Source organism: Anolis carolinensis, chromosome 2 (assembly GCF_035594765.1).
Source record: "Anolis carolinensis isolate JA03-04 chromosome 2, rAnoCar3.1.pri, whole genome shotgun sequence".
In the NCBI taxonomy this organism is placed as follows: Eukaryota; Metazoa; Chordata; class Lepidosauria; order Squamata; family Dactyloidae; genus Anolis; species Anolis carolinensis.
The window spans coordinates 61,493,637-61,515,631 of record NC_085842.1 but is presented as its reverse complement, the minus strand read 5'-3'; the positions used below and the strand labels follow the sequence as shown (position 1 = coordinate 61,515,631).

The following is a 21,995-nucleotide window of genomic DNA, read 5'->3' as shown; positions in this document are numbered from 1 at the left end:
CCAGGTGTTTGGGCCTCCAACTCCCAGAAACCCTCGACGGATTGTCAGGAATTTAGGGAGTGGAGGTCCAAAACACCTAAAGGGCCACAGGTTGAAGAGACCTGCCTAGGTAGTGACTGTATTGGGTAGATAGAGTGGATATCAGCAGTGAGCCTAAGGACCTTATCACATGGATTTATTGCTCCTTCCTAGAATGCTTCTAGTTTGGAGTCAGGACGAAGACTGCTGGAGCCCTTCACATGATGCAGGGCTACTTCTGGTGGGGCACCATTCCTGAAAGCATCCTAGAATGGAGCCCAGAGAGCACAGGAGTCTTTCCATGCTCTCATTACGTACAATGAGGCCAGCTTGGGGGGGGGGGGAGGAATCTGAGTGGTGACACTTTCCCTTGTGTGATGGGGAAAGCAATGATGTAGAGCATGGGGCAATGGCTTCCCCTGCAGCCCCATGGATTCACCATGCTGCCCAGTGAATCCCCCCAATATCGCCCGTATTTGGGACCTGAAGGTAATGAGGTCCTTAGTAGCTGGCCAGCTATTCCAGGCATGCTAACTACCTTTGGATCTGAGAAATACCTAGTTTCTGGTTAGACATGAAGTTTTCCAAGCAGTATATTTGTCAGAGGGTCCCAGGGAACATTCTTTCTCTGCCCACTATCTCTTTAGTCATATTAATAATCAACAAACAGTTTGAGATTGGGTGATGGAAACCAGTTAGCAAGTCATTCTAGGACTCTGGTTTAAAGCTATTATTATTAACAAGCTACTGGGTAAAAAATAGCATTACTATTTAATAGAATTGTTATTTCAGTTTATAATGGCACTTTGCTCTTCTTGATGCCCTGCAGGCTAGAATGATGACAGTACTGGTTAGCTCTGCAAACCATCCTTCAGACATTAAAGCCCTTAATGCAGCTCAGTCAAGCTCTGTTAATATGTATCAGCTAATTACTTTATTGAACTTTCCATTGAAAGCTCCCTCAAATGACTTATTATTTAGGTGTCTCTCTATGTGTTTCTGTTGGTGTTGGGGCTGCTTTGCAAACTACATAAATGCCTTATAAGTCTATGCCTAAGGAGTGTTGACTAACCTCCTAAAAATGTAAAATCCCATATGTAACACTTGCTTGTTTACATGTGGAGATCCATTCTGGGAGTACTATGTAAACCCCATGCAGAATAGAAACATTGCTCAAAGCATGTCAATAGTTACCCTATATACTCATATATAAGTCCAGGAATTTTAGTCAAACAACCAGTGAAAAAAATCCTGAATTCAAAAACCTTAACTCTTATCACGAGCTAACAAGTGATGTTTCCAAAGTGAGTGCTAGAGGGAAAAAACACCCATCTAAAATCTTTGCCCTAAGGGTTCAGGTTTTGAACCCTTTAAAGTAGGTTTCCCTAGCCTAGTATCTCCAGATATGACAGACTGTAACCCTTATCATCCCCATCCAGCCATACTGGCTAATAATGATGGGACCATAGCTTAACGCATCTGGTGAGGTGCTAGGTTGGAGAATACTGCCATTAACTGTGTGATTGAAAAGTTGACAGGTCTGGATTGCTTTCAGTAACATTGGGTTCTGGTCCAAAACATATGTTTTGTTCCATTACGTTAAACTCATTTCATTCTGCAAAATGAAGCTTGACATTTATCAGAAAATGGCTTGAACAGAATAGGAGGCTGTGTGTGGGGGGTAGGCAGGGCCACGGTTGAGCTTTCCTAATAGTGCTCTTGCTCTCAGAACTTAGTTTTTTGTGGCTCTGCTAAACTCTTTAAGTTTTTTTTATTTATAGGGAATGTTGCATATAGCACCCGATGCATCATAAAAGGGAGCTGATATTCCGCCAAGACTTTGTGATCTTGGAAAACAGGTTTGTGATGGGGAATCCTGCTGTAATTCTGATACAGCTGGCATTTGGATTGTCTAAGGATGACTTACGTTGGCCTGAAACAAAAGAGAAGTGTTACAAAAGGGTTGCTTTAGGAGCTACATGGAGGAGCTGTATGCCATAGAACTGGGAAAGTAAATGAAACCAAATTTTCTATGGGTTTGCACTTTTTAAGCACAAGACTGTTCCTTATCATTAAGATTGGTGTCACTTTACACCACCAGGCTATGGCTCCAATCAAGCACCAACATGTTGTCTTTCTCGGAGTTGGAAACCAGGCGTATACATATGACCCTCCTGTGCACTTTTACAAAATTCAAACCTTTGGCCTGTTTGGCAAATGGGAAAAGGCTGTAATTATTATTCTTGGGGGGAAGAAACAGCTGCAAGATGATGGATGGGAGAGCTTTGAAGCTTTGGCCTGCAAATGGGCAGCAGCCAAGCCCCTTCCTTGTAAGGAATCTGGCATTTGAATGTGAAATGTATGATTATACCATCTCTTTATTTGGATACTTTTCAACTGTCATGGCCTGATTCTGAAATGATGGCAGATTTCACAGATCTTTGTGCATCAAGAAGTGCTTTAATTCAGAAAATGTCTGTTTTGCTTTATATGCGATTTTCCAAAATTAAAATTCCTGCAGCTTGTCTGCCTTGTAATACAACTATAACAAAGTTTTGCTTGCAGAAATGGTTGCAAGAGAATATGAAAATATCACTTCATGATAGAAGGTGTTTTCTCCAGGAATCCTTAAGCAAACTTTTTGTTGTTTTAAACAAGGTAAAAAGGTAAACGTTTTCCCCTGACATTAAGTCCAGCCATGTCAGACTCTGGGGGTTGGTGCTCATCTCCATTTCTAAGCTGAAGAGCAGGCATTGTCCATAGACACCTCCAAGGTCATGTGGCTGGCATGACTGCATGGAGTGCCTTTACCTTCCAACTGGAGTGGAACCTATTGATCTACTCACATTTGCACATTTTCAAACTGCTAGGTTGGCAGAAGCTGGGGCTAACAGCGAGTGCTCACTCCGCTCCCCAGATTCGAACCTGCGACCTTTCGGTCCACAAGTTCAGCAGCTCAGTGCTTTAGCACACACTGCGTCATTGGGGGCTCCATTTTTAATTTAAAAAATTAATTTTGTTTGTTTTAAATAAAGGTTATGTTTATTTACATCTGTGGTATGATCGTAGATTATTACTCAGAGAAGCACTTCAGAGAAAACTTATTGTTGTTATTATATCCTTTTATTGAGTACATTTAGGGAACAAAAAAATTTGATTTCTATGCTACGTTGTATGACAGGGAAGTCTGCCTGCAAGTCATGTAGGAAGAAGACATTTTGAAAAACATTTACTCATGTAGCAAATTGGGAATATATAGAGTCTCCAGTTTGAAAGAGTATCAGAAAAGCTGCAAGAAGCCAACATAGTTTGAGCATTGGACCACAATTCTGAAACTAGAGTTCAAATCCCACCTGGCAATGGAAACCCATTGGGTTGCCTTCAGCAAATCACACTCAGAAGATGGCAAAAGCAAACATCCTCTGAATTAATCTTGCCAAGAAATTCCAGCAATAAGATCACTATAGAGCCGCTATAAATTGGAAACAAAGTGGAAGAACACAACAAAGTAGACTAAAAGACTGTGCAAAACAGATGGAAAATGCCACAGCTTGTAATATCAAATGGCTCCACCCTAGAAGAGTCAACCGTACTATTGAGAAATTATCATCTTTGAAGTTCAACTAGGGTGTTGGTTATGAAGTCAAGACTACTTGGCAGTCACAGGCATCACCCAACCCCCCCCCCCCCCCCAAAATGTGCACTCTCTCTGTGTTTGTGGATGTTGAGACCTCTACAGTTATATTGCATATTATAGCAATACTGTTACTATAAATGTGACACAAGATGTTGTTCTTTGCTGCCCTCATATAGGCCCTCCCTCCTTCCTCCTTTTTATGGCATACTCAAGTGGCAGTTACTGTGAGTGCCCAGGACTGGAAATCTGGGGACTGACCTGGCATTGGTGAGGTTGGGCTATGCCATCTGGCCAGCCTAATACAGACTGATGCCTCTGTGTCACTTATTCTGCTGCTGAGATTCAGAGATGGGTGGGATTAAGAAATAAACTGCTCTTTTGGCTGTTGCAGTGGCTGGGGATGGGGAATTGCAATGACACAACTATTTATTCTGCCTGATTGGCATTTCCAGACATACAATCAGGGAAACTCACAGACCAGTCATAGTACAAGAGCACAAGAGCAGCACACCTTGCCATTTCGCCATCTTGCCTTCTCAGAATATATGTGCAAAATTCTGTTTTACAAAAATGGCTCATAGAGCTGGGATATGTTGTAATGTTTGCAGCTGAGCTGTGATATTTATGTAGGGACTGCCATCGGCAAAAACGATTAAAAGCAAATTCAAGAAACAGCCTGCTCTGATTATAGGTTTACCGTCTCTTATCTGCTGGAACTCCCCGAATCACAGTTTTGCTGGTTCCTGGCATGCTATGAACTAGTCCTCTCCAACATCTGATGCCCTCTAAATGTTTTCAACTATCTTTATTTCCTGGCCACTGGCCAAGTTGGCTGGTACTGCAGGAAGCTATACATCTGGAATGCACCCAATTGAGGAAACCTGGTATAGAAGCATGTTCTTGCTCCCTGCTCCCCATTTTGTCGATTTGTTTCCACCAAAGCTAGTTGCTGAAATCTCCCTTTCTCTTTCTGATTAAACTGCCTAAGCTCCTCACCAACTTGTACTCCGCACTGAGAATTATATAAGATATTTAAAGTCTGCCCTCCGGCCCTTTTCCTGTGCTTTTCAAAAGGTGTGCTTTTGGCTCTGTTTTATGATCAGCCTAGACTTGAAGCTTCAGTGAACATACTAAATGTAAACCCAGTTTAGAAGTAGGCAAAGTATAGCCCTAGGTCATAGGCCACCTCCCAAAGCTGTTTAAGAGGTTGTTGACAAATCCTGGCTCCTCAGATACCATTGCTTCTGAAAAGCTTTTTCAAAACCTGAATGGGCTTTTTTGTTTTGTTTTTCTTATTTTGTTTATTATTTGATTCTACCTGATCCAGAAAGCTAAGTAGGGTCAGTCCTGGTTAGTACTTGGACGGAAGTGCCATCTACTGTCAGGTGCTATAAGTTATAGTTCAGAGGAAGGAAACCATTACTGAGTATTCCCCACTAAAATTCATGGGGTCACCATAACTCAATAGATGTCTTGGGCAGACATTCATGCACACACATATATATATATGATGGTTGTAATGGACTATTTAGAAAGCCACACATATTTTTTTCCAAAATAAATGTTTATTCCGTTTTTAATTAACAGGTGTTTCAGAGATTCAGATTAAGGGGCAGAATTCCTAGGCTGATTTCATAACAAAACCTGGAAGGGATTATTTGGAGGGTGGTGTGAACTACAGTTTCCAAAATCCCCATGGTATTATTGTCTAAAAAATAACTTTTTAAAACTGTAAGCCTTGGTAAACGCTATTGCGTGATTCTTTCTTTTCTTCCTAATACAGATTCTGTTATCTTGCCATGCATGGTAAAGATCATGTCAGTTTGTATAGGTCATCATCAGACATTTCCAGCTTGCTACTGCCTTCCTCTTGAGTAATCTCCTTGATCAAGCCCACACAGCAGGAAGTGGCCTTTCCTCTTGACCGCATGGATCAAATTAGTTACCAGTAGGTAGTGAAGTGAAACCTCAAATCCATACTTGGGTTCAAACAATTAGACATTTTCCAGGCAATTTTAAACTCGGTTTAAATGTACAGGACATCTAGTTACATGCTTCATTCCCCCCAATTATACATTGGAGTATCTGGCCTGTTAGAATTTGGGAAGATATATTTAGTATAAGAGTCTGTACACAAAGCTATATTTGAATGGAAAAATAGATAAGATCACAAGTGTAGCTTGTGAGACCTGGCTGGTTGGCACCTCCGGTAAGAAACGGCAGTCTTCCAAATGACACGTCACTGGGAAAGCTGGTTAGTGCCCCTTTTCTGTCATTCTGTGTTGATGGTCATTCGGTACTGAATCTGATCCAAAACAAGTTCTCCTTTTATCAAGAGAAAGTGTAGTTCATTGTTGATTTTACACATTTTTCTGTAGTTGGGTGGTTTTTGCTTAAGTCAAGTTCGGAAGTTTGCCTTAGGGAAAAGTTAACAATAGTGAATTGAATGTTTGATAGAGATTTTATAGAGAGAAGTAACACAAAATGTTTTCGTTTTATACTTATTACATACTTTTTTCTTTGTTATTTAGTTTAGTTTTATTTGAAAAGTGATGTCATTGTCAATTGTTTGTCAGATTAGTATAAAACGATTTTTAAATGAAATTCCACTCTTGAAATTTTTCCTTTATTATGTCCAGTTTTTCCCTGAGCTTTCCTGAAACCCAGGGTTTGTGTTTCACTGTACTCTTCTTCAGCCTATTCCAGAATAATGGATTCTTGCATCATATGGTCGCTTGCCCCTGTGTCAATGCTAGTGAACAACTCCGCTTTGTTGGTTAAGATCAAGTCCAGGATTGCTAATCCCCTTGTTCCTTTACTTTTTGAAATAGGAAATTATCTGCAAGCCACATCAGAAATTTGTTGGAAATGTTATGCTTAGCAGAGTTATGACCTCTTCACATTTGCTTGGTGGAGGGCATGGGAAACCTGTCTACCCACTACCCGTATTGCTTGTCTTCCCCCTTATCTCACCCCATGGGGGGAAGCATCCACCACCCAGTTTCCCCTGTAGATCCTGATGCAACATGTGAAGCCTCCTGTGTTGCTGCAGATGCGGTGTACGCCAGTTCCTCTTCAGTTTTGCCACAGAGCCCTGCCAGAAGTAAATGTACATTGTGGGATGGGAGCCGGCGGACTCTGACAAAACTGAAGAGGAACTGGCATACACTGAATTTGGTCCAGCTGATGAGGTCGCATGTCTCTTAGCAGAAATCCCCCATACCTATCAGTGCATTTTCAAAACTTCCAAGATTTTTCTCAATGGTATAATTCTCCATTTGGCCTACAGTAAACTCCTACCACACTGTTTTCATTTATTTCTTCACTTCTTATTACCCAAATGTTCTCGACTAGTCCGGTCTGGTCAATCACGTGGATTTCTGTACAAGTGAATTTGTATTTAACATATAATGCTATTTCCCATCCCTTCCCTCATGTCCTGTTCATTTTGAACATATTATATCCTTCAATTTTTAGAGTTAAGTACTGGGAGTCATCCTACCAAGTCATGTTTATATAAAGTCATATTTATCTTCCTGCACTGGGACTTCATTCTTATCTTGTTTGGTTCCCAAACTCTGGGCATTGGTTTAGAGACTTCTAAAACCGTGTTTGTGGCAGCATGACTCCAATGGTGCTTCCTGTTGCTGCCATTTTTTCCAGAGACACAGACGGCAGGAACAAAAGGAGGGCACATAATAATGAGGACAGTGATTCCCAAATTATAATTTTGCAGGTGTTTTGGACTTGAACTCTCAGCTGCCATGGCCAGTGATCAATGATCTGGGAGCTGAAGTCCAAAACATCTAGAAGACCAGACTTGGAGAAACGCTGGCTAGACTAGAGTATCTAGATTTTTTTCCTGCTCACTTAATTGACTTCCTGACGATCTCCCTGAAATAGACAGGTGAGAAGAAGTAGACAGTCCCAGGAAGTGCAAGCATGGAGGCTATGCACTTGCCTGCCACCCTGATTGTGTTCTTTCTGTCCTTCTTCTTGTTGCAATCCATGAGAGAGTAGACATGAATATGTTCTTGCACTTCGATTCCCATATTATCCTGTTGCACAATACTTCTGCGAAAACTAGGGTTATTGTGTTATCTCACCAAACTGGATTACAGTTGGTCCTTCATATCTATGGATTATGTGCCCATGGATTCAATTATCTGCAGCTTTATTTTTTTAATCCAAGTGCAAATGTTAATTTGGTTGTTTTATATAAGGGATGCCATTTTACCAGGCCATCCCAGATAAAGGTACCTTCCTGAGCATGCATAGATTTTGGTAACCATAGTGTTCCTGGAACCAAACTCCAGCAGATTCCAAGACCCTACTACATCTTATTCTAGGAAAGATTATGGTCTAGGATCAGTCTGTGACATGGGTGAATTGCAAATGTAAACTGCAGAGTAAAGCGTTTTCTGCCAACAGTACTTAACGGTAATTTAGAGGGCACGGGATTGTGGTTGCTTGCAACACCAAACTTCTCCTTTCCTGTGGTAGAGCCAGATGAGGAAAAGGACTGCCCGCATGACTTGTAGTGTGAGTCTGGTGATATTTACTTTCCACATCCCCATTGCATCAGTTCACCGATCCTTTTTCCTCTCACAGTGGTTGGCCTTCTTTATGCCTGAGTGGAGATACAGTTCCTTCTGAATGAGATTGCCTCACTGGCTGCCCAGGATGAGCAGAGAGAAGGGCTGTTAACATTGTCATGGGGAATTCTCTTTCTGAAGTCCATTTTTTCCTGTAAGATCTCACATCTCATTTGACATTATAGATGATCAGTTATAGTTTTCTCATGTTTAATAAAGCAATTACATTTCCCAGGCTCACAGCAGAAGAAAAGCGCCATTGCTTGCAGTGAGGCAGGACTAAAGGCCTTTCAATTAATGATCTGTGGTCTATTGCTTTGGTATGGGGGGGGGGGGGGTACTTAAGGTGCAGAGAACTATAACAATCATTGCTTGTCCCATTATTGATGTCTTCCCCAAACAAACTTACTCCTTTTATATGCATAACTTAACCTCAACTATCTGTATTTACCATTATAAACGTGACTCAATAATATGCTCTTAAATGTGGGGGCAACACACTGGGTAAAAATTATGAAGATACTTTCAGTTGACAAGTTCTGTGCTCTCATGTTTTCTGACTATTGCAACAACAATGACTGTCCCAGGCACAGACCTTGATTTTGAGACTATTCAGTTACTCTACTGCAATAGCAAAATATCTACTTTCCTATAGTAGGACAATAAAACTAATGGCCTTAGACTATTTTAGTTCTTAGTTGTTAAGATAGGTGAAAGTTCAAACCTTTTAAGTTGGGATTGGCTTGACAGATTTCTGTTTTAATAATAAGGCACTGGGAACATAGACTCAGAGTTGCACACCTCAGTGGCTCAGCAGAACGCAGGACGTTTGATCAGGTTCTTATCTCCACCCAATATAGCAATTGTTTCCCTTTATCGCAGTCCAAGGGTTGATCAGTTTGACAGCCAGCATTTGTTGGGAAATTGCCTGGGGAGCCTTGACACAGCAGGAAGTGGTATTTTCCTGAGTCCACATGGGCCTAATTACCAGTAATTTTCCTGGCATATCACCAGTAAAAGGTTTAGGCACTGTAAGAAGGATCTGCAAAATAGTAGCCCCCAACCATGAGGCCCCTTCTAATTATAGGATTCTATAAATCTTGGATTCCTTTTATGCCAGTACATATAGGCAAGACGATATTAATTTAAAATAATAATAGATTGCTGGAATGGAAACCGGCCTAGAGAGAGAGACTTGATTTGATTCAGCAAACAATTTTTATTCTTTCTGGAGTAGAAACCCTATAACCGTAATCAACCAGCTCATTTTCAACTTGACAATCCTATACTAACTGGGGATCTTGTTCTCTGAGTGTAAATCCTTAGGTTGGCAAAATGGTCCTACCCACACACAAGGAAAGTTTCAATGGGTTTGGGAGTACACAGAGTTTTGCAAAGTTCAAAAAACAATTAGGGAAACAACCTGTAATGAGGTGAGGGTAGAGACCAAAAAGCAGCCGAATCTGGATTCAAATATGTTTGGTGAGGACAGACTGGCACTGGTTTTAGTTAGTTGGCCAACCACATCTTTGTCTGGCGAGAACAGGCGACACCCTGATTACTTCCAGACTGCATTATGGTAATGGTGTCTATATGAGAATGCCTTTGAAGATAACTTAGACACTTGAAGGACTCTAAAATGTGGTGGTTAGATTCATTGCAACCTGGAATTGCAAGATCTGAGTGAATCCCTCTAATCTTGTATCATCTGGATTGGTTGGTAGTTCATTTCTGGGCCCCCTTTGAAGTGGTGATTTTAGTCTTTAAATGCCTTTAAAAAAACTTGGGCCCTGGCTACCTTGGGAATAGTATATTTCATGAGCTGGCCTGTTCATTAAAATTAGCATCTGAGACTCCTCTGTCCTTCCCATCTGGGGGATTAGATCAGTGTTTAGAAAACTTCTTTTTTGGGACAGAATCTTTTAGCCTCCAAGTCTAAAAAAGGACCTTTCTAAAGTTATTGCATTAGACAAATGAGACAAGTAGACAGGTGATTTTATTCTGTGAGTTTGCTTTTCATGGACCATTTTCGTTATTATGTTTAATCCAGATCATTCCATTGTTTTAATGGTCTTAACCTTGATTGTCTATTTGGACTGAGTTTAAAGAAGTAAAATTAATGGGTAGAGGATGTGAATTTAGTAAAACCTATTTTTTTTCCTAATCAGTATTAAGAAGAAAGAAAAATGATCCCTTTATTAGATCAGTTTACCTTCAGACTTAATCATGGCATTTTGTCATGATTAGACTGAATTAAAGTTGGTTTTCTGTGTGATTTCCACCCAACATTATATTGGTTTTTTTCTCTCCATGAAATTGAACCCAGGCTGGAGCATGAAAAAATAAATAAACTGACAACCCAATTAAAACAGATAAAACAAATTTATAGTGCAGTCTGGATAAATATACAAGATCCTCCTGTATAGTTTCATGATTTGTTATTCCTCTGTCCCTCTGTGTGTACATGTGCACACACACACACATTTTGGCATGTATACCTTTGGCAGAACCCATTGTTTGTGCTTGTTCTATTGTACAGCACCATGAATATTTAATGGCACTACATAAATAAATGATAAAATATTACTACTAGTAGTACTACTAGGTATAATTACTATTGTTGTTATTATGCCAATACCAGTCAAAAGATGACAGCCTGTTTAAATAAGGAAGCATCAACCAAAAAGATTTTCTCCCATATCCTCACCAGATGCACCAAGAGAAAGTTCTCTTTAAAAAACTTTAAGACAGAACTGCTTTTAACCTCCTTTTCTGGCGCTTTCCTTTCCAGCTGTAGAAGACAGGACTTTGAAGACCGTCTGGCATGGGAAGTCTGGCCGAAATCCACTCCAGACGCTATACAATAGTGACCAGGTGAGTGCGCTTGAAATGGGAAGGTGGCAGTAGTAAAAAAAAGTGAACATGCTGTAGCGGTATAATGTAGGTTGTCCAGTGTGGCAACTTTCGGCAGAGGTTGACCATAGTAACACTGGAGGACCTAGAGATTCCTAGAAAAGTATTCTTCCAGCTAAAAACAAAAACACATTTTTATTTGCATTTTTTCTATTTTCATGGGAGTTTATGTGCTCCAGAATATGTGGAGGGATGACTGCAGTCTACTCAGAATACTGTAGTAACACATTTAGGAGACAACCTTAGAATCCTCCAATCAGCATGAATAATGGAGGAATCTGAAATTGTAGTCCAAAATAAAAGTAAATTGCCATGCTCTATATGTGGCTTGAACGAAGTGAAGCTGATTGCATCTTCCTTCTGTTTTTTTGAAGAGGAAAAACATCCTATTTGGAATTATAGGTGCCAGCAGGTGAGTGAGAACCTAAGACAGGGAGGGCAGGTGGAGTAAATTACCTCTCTGACTGACAGTAGCTCACAACTGCCAGATGCCTTCAGAAATCAGAAAGTGAAGAAAAGGAAGGGTCACTTTTTCTTTGTCTCTGTGGCCTGGCAGAGGAGGAAAAAGCCATAAACAAGTAGCAAACACCTTGTGGAGATCTTCTAAAGTTTAAAGAATAATAGAACTTTAGAAATTGAAGGGATCCAAGGGCCATCCAGCCAAACCCAATTCTGCCATACAGGAATACAAAGCACCCTCCATAGATGGGCATCCAGCCATCCAGTCAAAGATCTCCAAAGATGGAGCAGCCATCATCCCCTGAGGCAGCCTACTCCAGTGTTACATAATTCACATGTTGCGTCGCCTAGATGTGGTTTCAGATCTATATGTTACTTAATGGAAGCTCCACCATTATAATTTTGGGACTGGGCGAGTGAAACAAAATAATTGACTTCAGTGTATTATAAAAACAACGTGTGCCCATGCAACTCTTTTGGACTTACTGAAGCAGTCTCAGCTACACAATGTGTGGTGTGGAAGCACTGCAATTACCCAGAGACCAAGGACTTTTTGTGTTTGTTAGGAGGGAAGGGGGCAAACCTGAGTCAAAAATAGAAGAGATTTCATTTGATGAAATGTGAAATTGCTGTTTCAAGTCTTCTTGTTGTAGAGAATAATCTGATTTCATGAGAACTAGGAAAAAGAGGAGGGAAGGCTTCCTCCATAAACCAACTTTAACTTGGAAAAGTTACGTTTTAGACTCCAGGTACAGTTATCTCCCAAAAATCCCAATCCGCATAGCTAGTGGTCCTGGTAGTTGGGAATTTTATGGAAGGTTTAGTTCAAACAAATCACTTCCCTAAGTTTTGAAACAGGTGTTGTTCTATGTTTCTTTAGAGAAAGACATTGCTAAACAAGTGGGAGGGAATGTGGGAGGGAAAGCCAACAAGAGAAACACAGTTCTTGAACTTGTTCTGAGCAGCAAGCCCTGGGGCAGAGCCATGCCCCCAGAGTGTCCTGGCATGGCCTTTCTACCAGATGGCTCCTGCAGGAAAGAAATGAAATGAGAAGAAGGGAGGGAGCGTCGGAATAGCCAAAGGCTGTCTGTGTTCATAAAGGCGGACGGGCCACGTAATTCTGTCCCAGGGTTGATTTTCTTCTGCTGAGAGCATTCAGATAGGTATTTGATGTAGGCCTCTGAAACTTTTCTTTTGCCCTTACTGTGCATGCGCACCAGAATTTAGCAGCACTGGATTGAGTAGCATACATTCCAACTCAGAGCAGGAGAGCTGCATTTTTGGAATAAAATTCCCACCCAGCATGACCAGTTATAATCCAAAAATTAGCTTTTTCAAAAACTTCCCTGCTGTGGCTTTCCTAGAAATGCAAGCAAGTTAGTTCGGATCTTTTAAACCATGTCACATGTTGCTTCAAATCCAATGAAAGGTAATGAGAGTTCTTCATATAACAAAGAAACAGGGACAAGTGATTCCATCTGTTCTTAGGAAAGGTTCTGAGAAACTTAGAATGGGTGAAGCAATAAGCCTCTATGTCAGTGGTTCCCAAACTTATTTGGCCTACCGCCCCCTTTCCAGAAAAAAATATTACTCAGCACCCCCTGGAAATTATTTTTTTAATTTTTTAATAGAAATTAAACAAAGATATATGTCTTAATGTTTCTACCTTTTTTGTAAAATATAGTAAAGAAATGTGTAAATTAGAAACATTGAATTTTGAAATTATGACATTATTTTTTGAACTCAGAATAGAAAGGTAATACAGTTATTCATCGCCCCCAAATGCACCTGTGGCCATCACCACCCCCCTGGATTGCTGCAGTGCCCACCAGGGGGTGGTAGCGCCCACTTTGGGAATCACTGCTTTATGTTGTGGGCATGTCAGTATTACAGATCTCCATGAGGAGTGATATATATATATCAATAGACACACATTGATTAAATGTTATATCCGGCCTATTCTCACAAGGCAGCTTTCAATACAACAAAAACAGCACAGGGAGAAAAAAATGAGTCAAATACAATAAGAATTGCATGGCTGCACAGATGTATAAAATATGTTATATACAGTAATTCATGTGATTAATTCAAATTCATACAAAGGAGAAGAGCAAAGTACTGAGGACAATTCTTGCCTGTGACTGGTGATCTTGTAAGCCTCACTTTAGAAGGAGACCAACATGCTTTCACACCTTCACACATAAGTACTGGAAACACTAAGCAAGGGACCATAATAGGGATCATGCCAAACACAGAATTTGGCAAAGGGCTCTTTTTTGTGAGAGAAATAATTATACAACCCCCAAATTTCCCATGCTACCCATGTTTGAGAGGAATATGGGAATTCTGTCCCCCCAAAAAGGCCCGTTGAAATCTCTTGTCCTGTGAACTGAACAGCCAGCAAACAGTAACTTTCTCTCCTTTATGTATTTTCTCAGGTCGAGCAGTCTTCCTTACAATCTACTCACCAGCGGAGGCGAGAACTGCTGAGTAGCATGTGCAGCCGTTACACTCGCAAGCGTCGCCTCCTGACTCCCGATGACTTGCGCCACCTGGTCGTTGATGACACCCACGGACTGCTCTACTGCTACGTCCCCAAGGTGGCTTGCACTAACTGGAAGCGAGTCATGATGGTGTTGACAGGGCAGGGCAAGTATCAGGACCCTCTGGACATCCCAGCCAATGAGGCACATGTGTCATCCAACTTGCACACCCTCTCTGAGTACAGCATCCCAGAGATCAACTACCGCTTGCGAAACTACCTCAAGTTCATCTTTGTTCGGGAGCCTCTCGAGCGGCTGGTCTCAGCTTACCGCAACAAGTTCACCCGCAATTACAACACAGCATTCCACAAACGCTATGGAACAAAGATCATCCGGCGACACCGGCGGGATCCCACAGAAGAGGCCCTGGAACGTGGTCACGATGTGCATTTTGAGGAATTTGTTTACTACTTGCTGGATCCACGGACACAACATGAGGAGCCTTTCAATGAGCATTGGGAGCGAGTGCATTCCTTATGCCACCCCTGCATCATCCACTATGATGTAGTGGGCAAGTATGAGACATTGGCCAAGGATGCCAATTACATCCTGCGACTGATTGGGGCTGATGCAGGCATCAAGTTCCCATCCTCCTCCAAGACCACCAGGACCAATGACGACATGACGGCTAAGTTCTTCCAGAATATCAGCCCCTTCTACCAAAGGAGATTATTTAATTTATACAAAATGGATTACTTGCTTTTCAATTACACCATTCCTTCTTATTTACATATCCGATGAGATTGACTCTTCCTTCTCTCCTATTCTTGCTGTGATTAACAGTTTAGTGGGAACCATGTTTTAACAATGCGGCCACAGTTCGATCTCTTCCCTCTCCCCTATTTCACTTGAAGGAATATACCGATATCCACCTGTCACTTAACCAAAGATAATTGTTTTTAGAAAGTAGCAGAATTGAGATACGGAAATTGTGGCCCTTTGTTAGGAGATGGAAGACTCAAACTAGAACATTCAGAGAAGCAATAATATGTGTCTGTATTGTTATGTGTTTACTTAACATTCCCACAAGCTTTTCTCTGCTTCATGTATTGAAGTAGGGAGAATGTGAACCAGAAGTGTCTTATTGAGAACAGTGTCTTAGTCTGAACTGGAATTTTCTATGAGATGCAGCCTATTTCATCTCAAATAGTCTTCCCTTCTCAGCTGCCCTTTGGCTTAACCAGCTGTTTTGTACACCAAAATCTGTTTGAGGAAACTCAGAGGACTAAAGCAGAAACTGTACTGGAGCACTATATTCTTCCCTTGGGATATGTTTGTAAGAGTGGATGGATGTGCATGTCCACTTGTGTATGTGAGTACCATGACTCGAAGTACAAATTAATGACTTTTCTCAAATATTAAAAAGCATGTCCACACATGGCCATGTCAAGGAGTGGTTTTCTCCTTTTCTAGAACAATGTGAACCTAGCCAAATTAAGTGTTGGTTCCATGTTCTTCACTTTAAACATAGAAAGGAAACCATTTTTAAAAGACATAGTATGAGATGGCCAGAAATATTCTGCTTTATAAGGAAGGGCTTGCTGTGTAATAATTTAAATTTGAGCATTTTGAGTCCCACTCCCTCTAGCTCTAAAGAAGGCACGACTGTCCCATCATGTCTCTCAGTAAGGGAAAAATACAGGTCTCCTACATGTTGTTTGTTCTTTTTGATAAATATTAGCTCTCAGTTTGTCAGTTTCTCTCGTGTGCCTGCCAAGAATGCCCATAGGAAGAATGTTTGCCATCTTCTGGTATCCGGTAAGCCTCACATGCTCTTTTTCAATCTCTTCTCTTTTGTGGGAGGTGGCGCTCCAGATATTATTGAACTGCAGCCCCCATAGTCCCTCACTAGTGGTTGTGCAAGGTAGGCCTGGTGGAAGGTACAAACCTCTGGCCAAATGTTTCCTACTTCTGCTTTAAGGAGCAAACTGGCTCTCTTCTTTTCCATTTAGGTTTGGAATACAATAAAGATTCAGGTGTTTAATTGTGAAATAGGGCCTGGTAGACAACTGTGCTGTTCGAATTGTTAGCTACTAGGGTGCGGGCTGCTAATTATTCCAGAATAAACACATGACTGTACATTCAGGTTGTGCCAAATGCTCCTGTGTGAACATTTTTAGTGAAAATGTCTTGTTTTGGAAGTGTGAGCATTCTCCATTAATACAGTTCTCCAGAACCCAGAATAAAGCATCTTAAAATGTTGATTATTATGGAAGTGTTCTATCTTTATGACTACACATGCACACACATATTTTCTTCAGTTGCATAGTTTTCCTTTTCCTCCTTCACTATAAATAATCCCCATCAACTGGAGACCATGTAGTAAAAATGGCATTACAATGCTGTGTAACTAACCATTCTTTAACTAGTTATGACATCAAGAATTGTACCCTGCACAAGAGCTGTTGCTTCTGGGGACCATACACTTTCTCCTTAAGTTACAGCTTTCCCACAAAAAATCACAAAAGAGATTGCTTTTCATCTGGGGAGAGACCTTTTTAAAATGGTATTTATCCCAGCCCTGCTAAAAGTGTTTCATTAGATTACTCCATTCACTGTTTTATTTTCTGCACACAAACACATAACAACTATCCCCTTGGTGATCCCCACATGTTGATTCTTTCTGTAGCTTTGAGCTTCTTATTATTATTCTAGCTTAATGTGCCTATCTCTGACTAAAACGCCACCTATTATTTGAAACTCCACCTATTATTTGAAAGGATTTGCTCTGAAACTAAGGAGCCACTGGTCCAGTTTAGGACCTCTCAACCCACAAGGGGAAAGGTCCTAACTGTATTCTTGCAAGTTGCATCTAAACTGGGACAGGATGTTTGCCCCAGCCTTAGGGAAGACTTGGAAAGAGTTGGCTCAATTATAATTCTCATTCTAAATGTGAATTTTGTTCAAAACAATTAGTTGGGTAGCAAACAGAGAACTGATTATTGGTAAGTTTTGTTTTGTCTCTATTTTATCTGAGGAGTCTTGTGTGTGCGTATGTGCTTTTAGGTTACCTGTAGGCCCATGAATTCCTTTGAGGTTTTTTTGGCATGGAATACTCAGTAGTTTTGCCAGTTCCTTCCTCTGAAATATAGCCTACAGCACTTAGAATCATAGAATCATAGAGTTGGAAGAGGCCTCATGGGCCATCCAGTCCAACCCCCTGCCAAGAAATACCTCTAAGGTATTTAGGTCTATCTTATCTTAAATTTTGACTATGTCATAGACCATTCAGTTTCCCCTTCCCAAAGAAGTTGTTTTCTTTTCAGGGACTAGGCTCACCCCCCAGAGTGTCAGTTTGGTGTAGAAAAGGAAAGATAGGAAACCTTACTGAGTAATTATGTAAATTGTAGAAGAGGGGGTTGTGGATGTAGGTGGACATTTTGCCAGGATGCAGAAACAGGACGGAAAGAGAGAACTGAATCTGAGTAAATAAACTAGCATGTCCTTGTTAGTTTGCCTAGCTCTGGAGCATTTGTACTTGAAGAGATGGTTCAAGAACTGTACATTTGATTCTGTCCTCATGAACCATTTGCTTAAATAAAAAGGCATTTTGTCTCTATTGTGTTACATTTATTTTTGTCTACATATGCTAAGAACCACCATGGCTAAGCAAATATGCTGATAATAGAATTACTGCCCAGCAGGGGTTGGAAACTTGTGGCCTTCCAGATGGATTACAGCTTTCTAGCCAGGAAAGGCAGAGGTGGAAGGCTGGTCAGAAGTTGTAGCCTACCAACATCTGGAGGAACAATAATTCCCTTCACACCTGCCGGATAACTGGCTCGATCCCATGTAGAACACTTTGACTTGTGAAATAGTGTACAACAAAGTTGGATCCAAGGCTGCAATGAAAACTGTGTTTCACATTTGTCATGAGTTAATTTCTATTGACTCTGTTGGAGACAACTACAACTGACTATACTGGTTCTCACCGTGGGAGTACTAAAACTAATGGAAATACTAAAATAAAAAATAATACCAACCATAGACATAAGTCTCATGGAGTAGGAGGGGACTAACTCTTTAGTAAGTCAATTTAAGATTGATGCCTAAGTATTCAGTGTTCAAACGAGGCAAACATCTGATTGCCAGCACACACACACACAGACACACACACACACACACCAGAATCAAGGGGCATATAGCTTGAGGGGGGAGAAGAACACCCCCAAATAAAAATTCTTCCCCCATGACATTTCCTTCCATTCCCCCAATCTACTTACTTACTTACTTACTCACTTAGGCTCGAGGATGATGGTCCTCCAAGCATAGTGTCTTGGCGGTGGATGCATAAGTGGCTGTGGAGACCTATTCTTGACCCACATGTTCTTCAAGACAAAAGGCGATTTCAAGACAAAAGGCGGTCCCAGTTAGGGTTGGCTTGATGCACTTTCCTCTTGGCATGTTTCTCCCTTAAGCCCTCCATTCGTGCCTCTACGAATTCTTCAGCACTGTCAGTAACAGCTGTCCTCCAGTTAGAGCGCTCAAGGGCCAGGTCTTCTCAGTTCTCGGTGTCTGTGCCACAGTTTTAAAGGTTAGCTTTAAGAGCATCTTTAAATCTCTTTTCTTGTCCACCAACATTACATTTCCCATTCTTGAGTTGGGAGTATAGTAACTGCTCTGGGAGATGGTGATCAAGCATTCCCCCAATTTATAGCATTGCAGTAACTTTGGTATTTAAATATTTAGAAATACAGTTTAGGCACCCAAAGAAAAGATGCGGGTAAAGTTACTAAGGGAATGTGAACAAGGTAAATATAAGAGTTTATGATGTGAAAGGTTTTCAGTCTCTCTCTCTGTGTGTAGTGCTAGAATTTTGGGTGATGGAAAACTATGGGGGGGGCAGAATTCCTATTTGGAAAGAGGGCAATGCTGCACCTCTGATCAGAATAAAGGCACTATAGCAGAGGAAGCATTAAGAAGGACAGCAATTATTCTCAGTGCAGCCGAAAACCTCAAGGCTCTTTTTACACTGCTTTTAACATGCATATACAGTAGAGTCTCACTTATCCAACGTAAACGGGCTGCCAGAACATTGGATAAGCGAATATGTCGAATATTAAGGAGGGATCAAGGAAAAACCTATTAAACATTAAATTAGGTTATGATTTTACAAATTAAGCACCAAAACATCATGTTATACAACAAATTTGACAGAAAAAGTAGTTCAATGCACAGTAATGTTTTGTTCTAATTACTGTATTTACTAATTTAGCACCAAAATATGATGTATTGAAAACATTGACTACAAAAATGCATTGGATAATCCAGAACGTTGGATAAGTGAGACTCTACTGTAGTTCAGAAATACATTCAAAAACACATGCGCTCCTTTAATCTTTTTTCTGGGGGTTTCTGAATCCTATTTATGTTTCTCTAGCCTTTTACCCAGATCATTTCTTGCCAAAGCTGCACTCCCTTATGCTTCTAAGAGTGGTTTGTCCTTTCCTTCCTTGCAGCAATGGACCACAGGAAGGTCACCTCCACCCTCTTCTATTTTAAGCCCAGGACAATAGGGAGAGTGAAATTCTGGAAATTCTATGTAGAGAACATGTATTAAAATGTCAGGAAAGGTTCTTTAAATTGCCAGCTTTGAGGGTCATGTAGTGAAAAAGCATGAAGAAAGGCAGATAACCAATTGTGCTTGGGAAGTTATTTTTTCTGGACTACACAATACTAAGAAGACTGGTTGTGATAGTCCAAATAACTTCTCCTGGGCTTTGATAACAGCACCAAGCATAAATGAAATTATGGATTCCAACAAGGTGCCAATTCTCATGCAATTAGTATCAACTAGTTTGTCCTGAGGTCATAATAATGTTGTTTTTTTGGTTAGGTGTGAATAGCACCTCAGCTGTACAGCTTCATTTACTTCAGAAGGGAGGAGAACAATGCTTAGCTTTACTTTCAAATGGCAAGCATATGATATTCAACATAGACCTATGGGGACATCTTGAGGCCACTTGCATAAGCTTCAACTGTTTAAATTGAACTAATCTAAGATGTGGTTTTCAAAGAAGTAGCCATGTTATTCTCTTGCAGCTTAAGAGACAGAGGGGGAAGAAAACATGCAACAGCATGCTTAAGACTAACTGGTTTAATTACAGATATAGGTGTGGGTGTGTACAGTAATTTTTTTAAGGCGCTTTCAGTGCATTTTTAAAAAATACAATTTGAAGTATTATGCTTGCAAAGTTCAAATTGCACAGGTCAAAAAGGTATCTGAGGCCAAAAAGATGCAGCATTTCAGAAGGATGGGGTAGACTCAGGGGCTTCACTAGGGACATGGAGAATGAAGACTGTACCAGTTGACACCATCAGAGAAGGCGATACCATAGTGATTGTCCAGAGGGAGCTCCCTCCCTGGTCCTCCACCTGCACAAGGGGACAAGAGCATGTGGCGCTGGATCTCTCTCTCCTCTCCTGTCAGTTTCCTTTCCTGCCTACAATAGGCCTAGTGCAGGGGCGGCCCTAGGTATTTTTCAAGTGTAGGCTAACAGAATTTTGGTGCCCCCCCCCCCCCAAACCAATCACTGAAAAATAAAAGTGTCGGATAAGTGAAAATGTTTGATAATAAGGAGGGATTAAGGAAAAGCCTATTAAACATCAAATTACATTAAGATTTTACAAATTAAGCACTAAAACATGTTTTACAACAAATCAACAGAAAAAGCAGTTCAATACCTTGCGGAGGCAGGCCACAGGAGACAGGAGTTGCCTCGATGGCGCCCCCAACAAGATGGCGCCACAGGCAACTGCCTAGTTGGCCTGGTGGTTGAAACGCCTCTGGCCTAGTGCTTCTCAGGTGTGGTCTCTTTTCTTTTTGCAGAACCCAAAGCCAAACTAGACACTGGTCATTTTTCAGACCAAAGCCACCAGAAGGGGAACATCTTCTGCTGAGACAACAGCAGACAGGAAAGGGACAAGGACAGGACAAGCATCCCACATCTCCTTCTGCTCATGTAGCATCAATAGTGCCTGACTAGCTTGTGACTGGTTTGCTCTGGGGAAGCTTTTCCTCTTCTTCATTGACTGAAGTCTGGTAACTGGATGGGCTCCCCAGATTGGTGAGGTGGGCTGATTTCTGGGTCTGGGTGGAGCTGCCTCCCTTCCCTGCACTGGGTGACACCAACCCCTGGTAGACTAGGGAGGCCCCTGATCCAATTGAGAACTTGGTCCAAGTATTCATATTTGTTTCCTTTCTACAATGGAGAGATCCAGACTCACCTTTGATTTGTTCTGAAGGTCTGATCTGCATCACACTTCCAGCATCTGACAGAGTTAAAATGCAGAGTTAATGATACAGGTAGGAAGGTGGGGGATGGGAATGAAGAGACAGGGTGTGAATCCTCACCAAAGCATGGAAACCCAGAGGATGTCCTTGGACAAATCTCAACCTTAGAGAAAGGCAATGACAAAGCTTCTTTGAATTAATCATCACACATTGATAAGGTTACCGCAAATAAAATTTGACTTGAAAACCCATAAAGATTATAGCAAAACGAAGAATGAAGTACAGGTGGAGTATCCCTTATCTGAGAATCTGAAATACTCCAAAATCCAAATCTATTCATGTGGGTGGGTGAGATAGTGACACCCTTGCTGTCTGGTGGTTCAGTGTACACAAACATTTTTGTTTCATACATGAAATTATTAAAATATTGCACAATAGCTATTGCAAGCTATTACTGTTAAAGGATTTCTGCTTGGTTACCATCTCCAAGATATTTCATGGCATTCCAAAATCTGAAGAAGAAATGAAATCCCAACCACTTCTGGTTTCAAACATTTGGGATAAGGGGTACTCAACCTGTAACAAGTCACAGTATT

General features: G+C 41.0%; 1 protein-coding gene across 1 annotated transcript in view; it reads left to right on the top strand.

The window, feature by feature from the left end:
• chst13 (carbohydrate sulfotransferase 13) overlaps positions 1–17,722 on the top strand; it is a 51,522-nt gene extending 33,800 nt beyond the window's left edge. Inside the window, exons 2-3 of the mRNA XM_003217773.3 lie at positions 11,042–11,124; positions 14,061–17,722. Of these exons, the coding sequence (XP_003217821.1) occupies positions 11,042–11,124; positions 14,061–14,906 (929 nt within the window). The 3' untranslated portion in view covers positions 14,907–17,722. The remainder of the gene's footprint in view (positions 1–11,041; positions 11,125–14,060) is intronic.
• Positions 17,723–21,995: the final 4,273 nt, after the last annotated feature.